Source organism: Bos taurus, chromosome 15 (assembly GCF_002263795.3).
Source record: "Bos taurus isolate L1 Dominette 01449 registration number 42190680 breed Hereford chromosome 15, ARS-UCD2.0, whole genome shotgun sequence".
In the NCBI taxonomy this organism is placed as follows: Eukaryota; Metazoa; Chordata; class Mammalia; order Artiodactyla; family Bovidae; genus Bos; species Bos taurus.
The window spans coordinates 57,324,649-57,339,470 of NC_037342.1; the positions used below are offsets into that span (position 1 = coordinate 57,324,649).

The 14,822-nt window shown below is 40.4% G+C and overlaps 1 protein-coding gene across 8 annotated transcripts in view; it reads left to right on the plus strand.

Moving 5' to 3' along the window:
• ANO3 (anoctamin 3) overlaps positions 1-14,822 on the plus strand; it is a 457,212-nt gene that overhangs the window by 427,871 nt on the left and 14,519 nt on the right. For 7 of the 8 annotated variants that reach the window (XM_059874525.1, XM_059874527.1, XM_059874528.1 and 4 more), the window contains 4 exon segments: positions 8,046-8,143; positions 11,284-11,417; positions 12,276-12,428; positions 13,544-13,691. In XM_059874525.1, coding sequence (XP_059730508.1) covers positions 8,046-8,143; positions 11,284-11,417; positions 12,276-12,428; positions 13,544-13,691 — 533 coding nt within the window. 8 annotated transcript variants of the gene reach the window in all.

Consider the following 14,822-nt stretch of genomic DNA (forward strand, 5'->3'; position numbering starts at 1 on the left):
GTCATTCTGTCATTTTTAAGATTGCACCCAAGTGCTATATTTTGGACATGAGTTTGAGCAAACTCCAGGTGATAGTGAAGGACAGGGAAGCCTGGAATGCTGCAGCCCATGGGATTACAAAGAGTCAGACACGACTTAGCGACTGACCTACAACAACTGCATTTCAAACTCTTTTGTTGACTGTGAGGGTACTCCATTTCTTCTAAAGGATTCTTGCCCACAGTAGTCAGTGTAATGGTCATCTGAATTCCTAAAATGTCGTTGTTCATTCTTGCCATCTCCTGCTAGACCACATCCAATTTACCTTGTTTCATGGATCTAATATTCCAGGTTCTTATGCAATATTGTTCTTTATAGCTTCAGACATTACTTTCACCACCAGACACATCCACAACTGAGTAACATTTCCGCTTTGTCCTAGGCTCTTCATTCTTTCTGGAGCTATTAGCTCTCTGATCTTCCCCAGCAGCATGTTGGACACCTTCCGACCTGGTGGGCTCATCTGGTTTCATATATTTTTGCCTTTTCATACTGTTCATGGGGTTTTTGTGGCAAGAATACTGGAGTGGTTTGCCATTCCCTTCTCCAATGTACTACATTTTGTCAGGAATCTCTGCTATGATCAACCTGCCTTGGGTGGCCCTGCATGGCATGGATCATACCTTCATTGAGTTATACAAACCCCTTTGCCAAGACAAGGCTGTGATCCATGAAGGGGAGGCAGCATTATTAGGAGGTCATAATTTAGTGAAAGGTTAAGAAAAAGATCACCTGAGAACTTGGAGGGTAGAGGCAATTCTGATCTCTATCTAAACAGTCCCACCAAACACAGGGGCTCTCTCATTAATGTTGTCTCCTTTGGGTGTTCTAAAAGTTGATTGGAATACTTTGAGAAAGCCCAAAGAATGTATGCTTTTTATCAAAGAAAACTGGGCTCAAATGTTAATCTTTCTGATTATTCTTTGTCCTTCATTTAACCTCTCTGAATATTTGTCTTCTCATCTGTACACTGGCAATAGTAATACTTAGGTTGCAAAGCTGTACTAGATAAAAGATAATTTGCATCACACAAGTAGCCCAATCCCTGTACTATGGTAGGAACTCTGTAAATTGTAGCTGATATTTATCAATGCTATGTCTCTATAGCTACCTGGGTATTATTCTATTGGAAAGAGATAAACTAGGGCCTTTCATAATCCCAGGCTTCCTGGAAGTCCCCAAATCAAACTTGCAGTTTTCTTTCATAGCCCAAAAGTATGACCATATCCACTAAAAGCCTTTCAGCTCCCCTTTGTTGTGTGTGTGTGTGTGTGTGTGTGTGTGTGTGTGTGTGTGTTGTGGTGAAGGGGTGGGGAGAAAAAAAGGCTTACTTTTTTCCAAGAGTGTTCAGTGGAGTTAGCAAGGGTAGTTCGGGGAACAAAGTGGTCACAGGCAGGTAGTCTGCATATGATGCCATTTTCGTGCCTGCTAGCACCAATAAAGTGAAAGTGAAGTCGCTAAGTCGTGTCCGACTCTTTGCGACCCCTCGGACTGTAGTCTACCAGGCTCCTCCATCCATGGGATTCTCTAGACAAGAGTACTGGAGTGGGTTGCCATTTCCTTCTCCAATAATTTTGTTTAATTGGGTACTGTTACTGTCAACTGGGGCTTCCTTGATAGCTCAGTTGGTAAAGAATCTTCCTGCAATTCAGGAGACCCCAGTTTGATTCCTGGGTCAGAAAGATCCTCTGGAGAAGGGGGAGGCTACCCACTCCAGTATTCTTGGGCTTCCCTGGTGACTCAGCTGGTAAAGAATCCGCCTGCAATGCTGGAGACCTGGGTTCAGTCCCTGGGTTGGGAAGATCCCCTGGAGAAGGGATCAGCTACCCACTCCAGTATTCTGGCCTGGAGAATTCCACGGACTGTAAAGTCCATGGGGTCGCAAAGAGTCAGACACAACTGAGCTACTTTCACACTTTCACTGTTAATCATGAAATTATTAGAATTTGTGATTCCTCTTTGAAAGTCCCAGGGAAATAACTGTAATACTAGTGTCAGGAAAAATATTTCATAGCCATCCTATTTTCCACAATGCCTATGACATAGATAGTAGCCATATTTTCCAATAAAAGATTTATTTTGAAAAAAAAATCAGTGAATTAAAAATATGGGTTTGGAATAGAGCCTGGAAATCCTGGAAGTGTAGATAGAAAAGGTATATATGATGGAAAATAAGAGTTAGATCTCTGAATTTAGTCATACAACAAGCATTTATTTTTTTTTATTTTATTTTTAAACTTTACAATATTGTATTGGTTTTGCCAAATATCAAAATGAATCCGCCACAGGTATACATGTGTTCCCCATCCTGAACCCTCCTCCCTCCTCCCTCCCCATACCATCCCTCTGGGGCGTCCCAGTGCACCAGCCCCAAGCGTCCAGTATCGTGCATCGAACCTGGACTGGTGACTCATTTCATACATGATATTATACATATTTCAATGCCATTCTCCCAATACATACTGTATCTTAGACCTCTGCTGGGTAATATGTGGTGTACAAGTGAAGATATCTCTTTCCTTCCTTTAATAATGTTAACAATCTTGAAGAAAATAACATAACCATGATATGTAACAAGTATTTTGTCTTTGGAATCTGACAATCTACATTCTAATTTTGCCCCACTGGATACATGATCTTAATATTTCTATGTCTCAAAATGTTTTTTTTCTTTGCAAATTGTGATAAGAATAGTCATTCTCAATAATACTGGCCATAGGTGGATTAAGTTGGATCTTGCATGTAAAATGCCTGGCATGAATAATGGCAGCTATTTATAAAGAAAGAAAAATAGTACTGCAATTTATTTAGAAAATTTATAAACTGGCTATTATGGACTTCTCTCATACCATGCTATACAATATCTCATGGCTTCCCAGATTGTGCTAGTGGTAAGGAATCCACCTACCAATACAGGAAACACAAGAGACACTGGGTTCAGTCTCCCTGGGTCGGGAAGAAGCCCTGGAGAAGGGAATGGCAACCCACTCCAGTATCCTTGCCTGGGAAATCCCGTGGACAGAGGAGCCTGGCGGGCTACAGTCCATGGGGTCACAAAAAGTCAGACACAAATGAGCAACTGAGCACCTTATTTGTGTATCTATATAAAATGTTAATAGTAGTTAATATGGAATGAGTGTTTACAATATACCAGCACATTCAAGAGAGTTCCAGAAAAACATCTATTTCTGCTTTATTGACTACACCAAAGCCTTTGACTGTGTGGATCACAATAAACTGTGGAAAATTCTGAAAGAGATGGGAATACCAGACCACCTGACCTGCCTCTTGAGAAACCTGTATGCAGGTCAGGAAGCAACAGTTAGAACTGCACATGGAACAACAGACTGGATCTAAATAGGAAAAGGAGTTCGTCAAGTCTGTGTATTGTCACCCTGCTTATTTAACTTATATGCAAAGTACATCATGAGAAATGCTGGGCTGGAGGAAGCACAAGCTGGAATCAAGATTGCCAGGAGAAATATCAATAACCTCAGATATGCATATGACACCAGCCTTATGGCAGAAAGTGAAGAAGAACTAAGGAGCCTCTTGATGAAAGTGAAAGAGGAGACTGAAAAAGTTGGCTTAAAGCTCAACATTCAGAAAACAAAGATCATGGCATCTGGTCCTATCACTTCATGGCAAATAGATGGGGAAACAATGGAAACAGTAAAAGACTTTATTTTGGGGCTCCAAAATCACTGCAGATGGTGACTGCAGCCATGAAATTAAAATATTCTTGCTCCTTGGAAGAAAAGCTATTGAGCAACCCAGACGGCATATTAAAAAGCAGAAAGATTACTTTGCCAACAAGGGTCTGTCTAGTCAAAGCTATTGTTTTTCCAGTAGTCATGTATGGATGTGAGAATTGGACTGTAAAGAAAGCTGAAGAATTGATGCTTTTGAACTGTGGTGTTGGAGAAGACTCTTGAGTCCCTTGGACTGTAGGGAGATCCAACCAGTCCATCCTAAAGAAAATCAGTCCTAAATATTCATTGGAAGGACTGATGCTATCGCTGAAACTCCAATACTTTGGCAATCTGATGCAAAGAACGGACACATTGGAAAAAAACCTGATGCTGGAAAAGATTGAAGGTGGGAGGGGATGGGGACAACAGAGGATGAGATGGTTGGATGGCATCACTGACATGATGGGCATGAGTTTGAGTAAATTCCGGGGGTTGGTGATGGACAGGGAAGCCTGGCATGCTGCAGTCCATGGGGTCAAAAAGAGTCGGACATGACTGAGCAACTGGACTGCTGATGGTCATATGATTGTGAGTGGTGCAATGGAAATGAAAGTCTGGGTCTCCTGCACATTTGTCCATGCCCTTTACTCATTCTGAGCTTCCCTGGTGGCTCATCTGGTAAAGAATCTGCCTGCAATGTGGGAGTCCTGGTTTTGATCCCTGGGTTGGGAAGATCCCCTGGAGAAGGGAACAGCTACTGACTCCAGTATTCTGGCCTGGAGAATTCCATGGACTGTATAGTCCATGGGGTCACAAACGAGTGACTTTCACTTTACTCTTTCTACGTATAGACTTTTTACTAAATGAATTTTAGAGTATTGAAGGACTGGATTTAGCTCAAAGGAATCATTATGTGAGGAGGTAGCTTCACTGAAACTGTTAAACCGCTTTCTCTACCATATTAGAGAAGGAAATTGCAATCCACTCCAGTATTCTTGCCTGGAGAATTCCATGGGCAGAGGACCCTTGCGGGCTATTGCTCATGGGGTCGCAAAGAGTTGGACGTAACTGAGCAACTAACATACTCTATCCTGTGAACCAAAAAGTCCTTATGCTCAATTCCAACAAAATTATAAATGGCATGTCTTCTGGCCTCCCCACTTTGCCCTACCATTGTGGAGAGTGATCCAGTCACATGGTTCTATAATGGTCTTCCTTTTCCCTTTCCACAAAATAATAGGGTTTGCTAAAGCAGCCCTGCTGCTGCTGCTGCTGCTGCTAAGTCGCTTCAGTTGTGTCCGACTCTGTGCAACCCCATAGACTGCAGCCCACCAGGCTCCCCTGTCCCTGGGATTCTCCAGGCAAGAACACTGGAGTGGGTTGCCATTTCCTTTTCCAATGCATGAAAGTGAAAAGTGAAGTCACTCAGTCGTGTCCGACTCTTTATGACCCCATGGACTGCAGCCTATCAGGCTCCTCCATCCATGGGATTTTCCAGGCAAGAGTACTGGAGTAGGGTGCCATTGCCTTCTCCGAAAGCAGCCCTACAAGGCAGCAAATACATTTGATAAATAGAAGTCATCCTTAGCATTATGTGAGGGAGCAGTGCATTAGGGTAGAGGAGACCACAGCTTTCATTTCTACATCTCCAGTTAGCATTGCATAATCTTGGACAAGTTAATTTGCCTCTTTGAATCTCTCTGCAAAAAATGAACAGTTTCAGCTTGCTACTGTGATCTTTGATCTGCCTCTGTAGCTTAGTAATTATTCTGTCTCAGACATTCTACTGAACCTGTTTATGGTATATATGTGGCAGAGTTCAGGGGGTCCTAAATTCATCCTGAAAAGGAATATGCTTGTATAGGAGAACTGAAACTTCTCCACACAATAAAAACTACCACTGGCAAACCCTCTCTGGCTCAGATTGGAGAGTTTTAAGTTACTGGGCTGGAAACAGAAAAGCAGGCTCTTTGTGTCCTAAGTATTTGTTCCCTTTGAAGTCCCACTGGTACTGACTTGATAGAAATAGAAACTGTAGATCAAAGCTACAGAGACCATCAGCCTTATGAGCAGGATGTGAACCCATTTCCAAAGAAAAAGACCTATGCTTTCCTACTCAAATAGTGTGCAGTTTTCAAGCAAAACACATTGATTACAATTTTCATTGTAATCACATTTTTGTGTGTATGGGTTTCTAATGTTGTTGCATTCGTGCATGCTCAGTCACTCAGCCATGTCTGACTTTGCAGCCCTGTGGACTGTAGCCCACCAGGCTCCTCTGTCCATGGGATTTCCCAGGCAAGAATACTGGAGCAGGTTGCCATTTCCTCCTTCAAAGGATCTTCCAGACCCAGAGATCGAACCCACTTCTCCTGCATTGGCAAGTGGACTCTTTACCACTGGGTCACCTGAGAAGCCCTCTAATGCTATTACTGAAGATCTAAAAAAAAGCAGTGGAACACAGACAGGGCATCACTGGGATCATACTGGCAAACTGTTTTGTGGCGCACTTATATCACTTAAATGCATTATAATATGCATAGATAATTCCTCCCTGGGCAATAGACCTTTCCCCCATCTTGAGAGTGGGCTAGACTTAGTGACTCACTTCTGAGAGAAAGGAAAAATGAGTAACTTTTCCATGGAAACACCTGGCAGATACTATACTAACCAAATGTTGAAGGTTAATATCACTAGTAATGACATGTGGATATCATGTAACCCTGATGGTGAAAATGGCACTTCACCACTGTACCCAACCTCCATTCCAAAACATATAACCCCAGTCTAAAGGTGAAAACATGAGATTAACCCAGCTTGGGGGATTGTCCACAGGATGCTTGTCCGTGGTGCTCAAAATTGTTAAGAATATGAAAATCTGAGAAACTGCCTAGACCAGAGGAGACTAGGAGAGACATGACAAATTCTGAGGTATCCCAGATTAGATTCTTGAGCAGGTGAAATCTAAGTAAAGTCTGGAGTTTAGTTCATTGCTGTTCAGTCTCTTAAGTCATGTCTGACTCTTTGTGACCCCAAGGACTGTAGCTCTCCAGGCCTCCCTGTCCTTCACTATCTCCCAGAGCTCGCTCAAACTCATGTCTGTTGAATTGGTGATGCCATCCACTATCTCATTCTCTGTCATCCCCTTCTTCTCCTGCCCTCAGTCTTTCCCAATATCAGGGTCTTTTCCAATGAGTAGGCTCTTCTCATCAGGTGGCCAAAGTATTAGAGCTTCAGCTTCAGCATCAGTCCTTCCAATGAATATTCAGGGATGATTCTTTAGGATTGACTTGTTTGATCTCCTTGCTATCCAAGGGATTCTCAAGAGTTCTTCTTCAACACCACAGTTCAAAAGTATCAATTCTTTGGCATTCAGCCTTCTTTATGGCCCAAATCTCACATCCGTACATAACTACTAGAAAAACTATAGCTTTGACTCTACAGACTTTTGTCAGCAAAGCAATGCCTCTGTTTTCTAACACACTACCTAATAGAAATGTATTACTGTGAATTTCTTAGCTTTGACAATATAACTTGGTTCTGTAAGGGGCAGTGAAGGAAATTGGGAGAGGAGTGTATTGGTACTCTCTGTACTATTTTAGCTTTGCAAATTTTCTACAAATTTAAAATTAGCCTGAGATAGGAAGCTTATTTTTAAAAATATAAACATTTTGTTAAACATTTTAATATCACTTGGTTATTAAATTGATTCCTTGATGGTTCAGATGGTAAAGAATCTGCCTGCAATGCAGGAGACCCAGGTTTGATCCGTGTGTCAGGAAGATCCCTTGAAGAAGGAAGTGGCTACCCATTCCAATGTTCTTGCCCTGGGAATCCCATGGATAGAGGAGCTTGGTGGACTACAGTCCATGGGATTGCAGAATCAGACATGACTGACTAATACTTACACTGTTTTCATAAAGTATTCCAGAATATTCATTAAATGTGATCATGCCTAACATGGAGCCTGGCAGTAGTGTTTTCATTAAAAGGTAGATTTGTTAGACTTCCCTGGTGGTCCAGTGGTTAAGATTTTGTGCTTCCAATGCAGAGAACACACCTCATGGGGTGGCCATGAAAAAAAAAAAAATGTTTGTTGTTATTGCTGTTATAATTTTGGTCAATATTCCAGTATATTTACTGAAAACTTCCCTATCAAGTATCCTCATACCTGCTATTCCTTCCTTGTTTTTATTCTCTCTATGCATTGACATGAGGAGACATGGCTTTAGAATTTGCTGTGCAGTTGGAAGATAGGGGTGTTTAAGCTCTCTGAGAGGAGCAAGATCCTTATTGCCCTGTTGTTTGTTTCAGTGTCATCCCAGTGGCTGTTTGATAGACCTTTGCCTCCAGATGGGAGTCATCATGTTTTTGAAGCAAATATGGAACAACTTCATGGAACTGGGATACCCGTGAGTACTTAATTTTTTAACTGGCCATGTATAGCCTGACAGGTCTTCCCAGGTGGCACTAGTGGTAAGAACCTTCCTGCCAATGCAGGAGACAGAAGAGACTCACATTCAGTCACTGGGTTGGGAAGATCCCCTGGAGTAGGAAATGGCAACCCACTCCAGTGTTCTTTCCTGGAGAATTCAATGGACAGAGGAGCCTGGTGGCTTATAGTTGTGGGACCTCAAAAAGTCAGACACAGCCAAGTGTGCACACATATACATACAGAGTGACAAAGAAGAAAGATACAGGCAGTATGGCTGGTTGTTAAGAAGTAGGCTTGGTAATCAGAGTCATAACAGTTCGGTTTCCATTCTGCTCCTCTCTAAAATGTGTGACCGTGTGTAAGTCAGTCTTTCTGTACCTTAGTTTTCACATCTCCTGGAAGGGCTCAAAAGCTGTATCTTCTCAAGAACAGGTTAAAGGACTAATGGAGATAATGGATGTAGAATACTTGTATTCTGTTCAGTATCCTAACACACTTGTTGGTATTCTTAAAGCATTATTGATAGTGTGGGTTCTTGAGGACTAAAGTAACTTTCTGGTCTCTTTTGGTTACCAGAAGACTAAGGTTGTTGTTGTTTTTGTTTAATACAGAGAACCTCCATTCTACCCACCTGCCAAAAAAAAGCAAAATAAAATAAAGTTAAAATTGTGGATGGGACTATTTTGGGCTCTTTGTTACAACAACAGTAATAATGAAAATCATTACACCAGTATTGGTTGTGACAATATCAAACCAACAGCATTCTATTTTTGTCCATAAAGATAAATTCTATGAAATGCTGGCATGAAAGGGCCTTGAATGATCACTTTTACATCTATTAAAATATATTAACCTTTAGAATATAGTGAAATAGGATGTATTTAAAACAATGTGATATGGAAGCTTTGAGGTCTAACCAAGCTAAAAATAATATAGTATTGAGAAATTTCCTTGCTATGGGGGAAGAACTGGTTAGTTAATTGATGCTATAAAAAAAATAGTTTAGGCTCAGTCATCAAATTATACCATATTTTTTTCTCCTCATCGACCCATAACTATATCAGGACATGCCTGAGCAGAGGGCTTGGAGAGGTGATATTAACCCTGAAATTGGTAATAAAGTATTGTGTTAAACTACAGGCAGTCTAAGAGCACTGGACTGTGAAATTACTGAGGCCTGGTTCAGATTCGTTCTCTGCCTCTTGCTAAAGATACCTATAATTTACTTAACCTCTCTGAGACTTTATTTTTTAATTTGTAAAATAAAGGATTTATGAAGATTAGATTATATGACACAATGGTTTTTAAATCTTCATCAATAAATGACAGAAGGTTTTTGTGAAGAGATATTTATACAAATCCTCAATAGTCGAAACGGATTAAAGCGAATTTCCTCTGAATGAAGAGAGAATAGCAACAGAGGTTTGGGAAGCCCAGTCCATTTTTCATATCCCTTTCTATCCTTGGCTCATCTCTTTGAACATAGATTTTGAAGAATATAATTTGAAAATATCAGAATAAATTAGGTATCAAGTGCCTACCGCAGCATCTGACATAGTGTGGGAACTTCACAAGCACAGTCACAATGGTGTGGTAGCCATTGTGGTATTAACATTGAATCTAATTGTTATCATTATCCATGTACTTCTATACATACTGTGCATTTTGGACAGCATCTTCCACCATGTCCTTGCCCAAGAGGTCAGCCTGGATTTTGTATTTCAAATCCCAAGGGTACCATGGCGAAGGATATCCTGGTGGGGTTTTTCCAACAATTGGATTAAGACCTCGCTGCAGAAAATCTAACAGGAGTGACCCAGTCCCTAAAGCAATAATTTTTAAACTTTAAACCACAATTCTCTTTCTTCAAGTAGAATCTTAAACAGATTGAAGTAAATAGCATATAAGCAAGCTGGCTTTCCAACTCCAACCCTCTTTTTCATCTTCATGAGGCTCCAGAGGCAACCTACATGGAGCACACACTGAAGCACTCTGCCCGACGTTTTTATCTGGCTATGGTGGCTCTTCCAAGCCCCACTAAAGCTCCAAGTCTATGATTAATTACAACTGAGAGTTGGGTAGTGTTCACTGAGTCCTGTGAAATTCACTTTATCCTAGAGATAATTTTCATCTAACTCTTAAAATAATTACCCAGAAGTCTATAATATTTGCATACCAGGATATTTCTGAATCATATAATTTCAAGACGGCCCCTGGACTGGGGAAAGTATTGTTACATCCTTCCCAAGTCTGATAAATGGACTGAAACTTGGACTCATTGCCTGTAAGTTATTGTTGTCTATAGGAGCAGAGTGTAATCGCTTGAATGCTTCATGTTTATAGACTCAGAGAAGTGAAGTGACTTAATAAAAGCCACACAGCTAATGCATTGTAGGGTGGAGACTAGAAATTACATCTCTTGAAACTCTAGGTAGGGCTCAATTAAATGATTTTACTCGTGTTCAGAGAACACAGCCCAGACGATATGGCAGGAAGGGCTCAGATACAATTACAGCAGGCAGCATAGGAGTTTAAATATTTATATAGATGGGATCATAGAATCATAGAAATGAGACTCTGTCTAAACAATGTCAGGAAGCACCAGTGCATGGGAGGTTCAACTCTGACAAATATGTAGATGTTTATAGGGGCTAGGAAGTCTAGGGCCCCCTTGGTCCAGTGGTTAAGAATCCTGCTGCCAAGCAGGGGACATGGGTTTGATCCCTGCTCCGGGGAGATTCCTCATGCTGTGAGGCAACTAAGCCCAAGCACCACAGCTACTGAGCCTGTGTGTCACAACTACTGAAGCTCGCATGCTCTAGAGCCTGTGCTCTGCTGAAAGAGAAGTTACAGCAATGAAAAGCCCACCCACTGCAACGAGAGAATAGCCCCGCCTGCCACAACTAGAGAAAGCCCACACGCAGCAGCGAAGATGCAGCACAACCAAAAAGAAATGAATAAATAACTTTGTAAAAACAAAGTTGAGACCATACAAAGACCCCCGATTCCCAGTACAGTTTCAAGGTAGTGAATATTTCACTTTTCTTAATGCATTGTAAATTGTTTACCAGTTGCTTAAATAAGAGCTCAAAAGCCCTTTGTCTGCTCATAATGTAGGTTGATCCAGAACTGGTGGTCACGACATAAAATCAAGCGGGGAATTCAAGATGCTTCCATCCCTCAATGGGAAAATGATTGGAATCTGCAGCCCATGAATATTCACGGACTGATGGATGAGTACTTAGAAATGGGTATGTAACCTTCTGCAAAGCTATTTGACCTTCTTGATACTTTTTGTACTTCATGCAGACTCTGATTCCAGAGAGAAAACCATCTTTCTCCTTTCCAACTCCAAGCTTTCTAAAACACATCTACACCTTTATCTCAGCAGAGCTGGAGAAGATATTAAGGCAGTGTCCTTGGAAGGCTTATGCATATTGCCCTGTCAACCATAATATTTGAGCAAAATGAAAGTATCTACCTTTTGAACAAATATTTTAAAGGAACAAAATAAAGCAAAACTCATTCCTATGTTAAGAAATGTATCATCCCATCCAAATAAAGCAGTAATTCTTTCTCACAGTAAATCTTTGCACAGATCAGTCTGAGTCTGGGCTTCTTCAATAAACTTATTTACATTATGAAAATAAGGATTGACTGTTAAGATTGCTGCATGTTGGTGTGTTGTTTTAATGTTTGTTTTTGTTCTCTGGCCCTCAGTTTTCTCATCCAGAAAAACAGAGGACAAGATTAGGTCTCTTGCTTCTCTTCTAGGACTGAGCATTTTTCTTCAAGTCCTCTGACATTTTTCTTCCTTCATGATGTATCACATAGAGATGAAAGGCTCATAGAGCCTTTTACAGTCTATTGAGACCTGAGTTTGAATTCAGATTTTAACCTTTTTTTAGCTATCTACCCTTTAGCCAGATTAACTAACACCTATGAGCTTCAAGTTTTCTCAACTGTAAAATAGGATAAGCATACTTACTTTATAGGGTGTTGAATGGATTAAAGGCAATCTATGTAAAGATGCCTAATATGACACAAAGAAGACACTCAATAAATGAGACTGTTTATATTACTAATTTTCTAACTCTCTGCCTTTACAGTTTTGCAGTTTGGTTTTACTACCATCTTCGTTGCAGCTTTTCCTCTGGCCCCTCTTTTGGCTTTGTTAAACAATATCATCGAAATCAGGCTGGATGCATACAAATTTGTCACCCAGTGGCGGAGGCCTTTGCCAGCCCGAGCAACCGACATAGGTAAGATTCAGGAACTACATGGGTTTTTGCATTGCTAAGGCCAAGTGGTGGCTTGATCTTACTTAGCACCATATGTGTTTCTATTGCTGGGGTTCCCTTCCAACCATAACAAAACTGTTTTCATTAACAAAAGAATGAAATGAGAGTGATTTTATTTATAACTCTTGGCTGCGTGTAAGTTCTTACTGAGCATTGCTATTTCATAAACTTGTTTGTAACTGTAAAGGATGTCATATATACCTTTCTAGGACTTAGTTTTTCATATCATCATTTTTTAAAGTTAATTTTAATCCTATTTGAAACATCAATTTTGACCAAAATCAATAGTCTGTTGATACGATATACAATTTCAAAGCCTGTTTGGTGTATCTATGTAATGCCAGATTGGTTGACATTTTCTACTTCTTAAGAAACCAGTGATTTCCAGATCATGACACTAAACTAGCTTTACTTTTTAATATTTTTACATCAAAAATGTTTTTGACAAAGATAAAGGCAAAACTCATAGTGAATGCAGATATTTTGGGGTTCACACAATGAAGTACTACTATATTTTTATTGGTTTTAGTACTAATCAAGTTCTATATATAGGCTTTGAAGAATCTTAAGCAGCTATGCCATATCTCATTGTTAAAAATAAAAACCAATTCCAACAATTTTCTAATTTTCAAATCTCTGTAGATGGGATCTTCCTCCTCTCTATAGAAAGTATTCAGTAGCTGTAATATCTGTAGTGAGATATATACCATCCTTAGAAAGTAAATAATGGACAGAGCTTGGTTCCAACATTGGCTTCTCTGGTGACTCAGACAGTAAAGATCTGTCTGCAGTGTGGGAGACCTGGGTTCGATCCCTGGGTCAGGAAGATCCTCTGGAGAAGAGATGGCTACCCACTCCAGTATTCTTGCCTGGAGAATTCCATGGACAGAGAAAGCTGGTGGGTTATAGTCTTCGGGGTCCCAAAGAGTCAGAGACAACTGAGCAACTAACACTTTGACAATACTTGGTTCCAGCATAACTAAAACATCTTTTCCAAGTTAAAGGTTGGAAAACTAAAGGATTTTCTTTTTCTTTTTTTAATTTTTATTCACTGTCTTTTATCTTTCTTCTACTAGGTATCTGGTATGGAATTCTTGAAGGAATTGGTATATTGGCTGTGATCACTAATGCGTTTGTAATTGCTATAACATCTGATTACATCCCACGTTTTGTCTATGAATACAAATATGGCCCCTGTGCAACTCATTTTGAATATAGTGAAAGGTAAGGTTGAACTTTACACATTTTATGTTTGTCATTAAACAGAACTTACTGGGCAGTTTTGTTCTGTGACCATTAAGGGTAATGTTTCTGATCATTGTGTTTCTATGTTTATTAGATGAAATCAACTGGGATAAAAAGCACAACAGGGTTTTACAGAAAATAATTTTAGAGTCTCTCTATGACTTTCTGTGTAAATTCATCACTGGCATTAAAATGGTAAAAACGTTATAATGTATTTAGAAGTCAGATTTAAAACCAGGAGAGACCTTAAAAATCATCCAGTAATTTTCTGTCTATGAAGTGAAGTGATATGAAAGTTGTTCAGTCTGTCCAACTCTTTGCAACCCCATTGACTATACAGTCCATGGAATTCTCCAGGCCAGAATACTGGAGTGGGTAGCTGTTTCCTTCTCCAAGGGATCTTCCCAACCCAGGGATCAAACCCAGGTATCCCACATTGCAGGCAGATTCTTTACCCTCTGAATCACAAGGGAAGCCCAAGAATACTGGCGTGGGTAGCCTATCCCTTCTCCAGTGGATCTGCCCAACCGAGGAATTGAATCGGGGTCTCCTGCATTGCAGGTGGATTCCTTACCAACTGACCTATCAGGAAATTGAGGCCCATAATAGTTAATCGGATTACTGAAGGGAATTAAACTAGTTTGTGAGGAGATGCAGAATATGAAGAAACTGTCAGCTATATAAAAGACTTTTCTAAAGGAATTTACTGCTAGAGGTTTTAAGGATGCAGAAAAGGATACCCTAGATCTGCCTCCTTTTTCTTTTTCGTTAAAATTTAAATCAACACTTCCAGGGTTTCTCGACCTCTGCACTACTGACACTGCAGAGCAGATAATTCTGTTTTTGAGGAGGAGGGGACATCCTGTGCATCTTACGATGTTTAGCAGCACCCATGACCTCTACCCAGTGGATGCCAAAAGCAACCTCGCTGCTCCCCGAGTTGTGACAACCACAGATGTCTCCAATCATCACAAAATGGTCACTGGGGAACAAAATTTCCCATTTTATTAATGGGACCATTGCCTTAGGGGACATGGACTTTCCAGATCTTTCCTTCTTGAAAATGTGTGTTAGGGAAGAATGAAAGGCAGTGCTGCACTTGGCGACAGA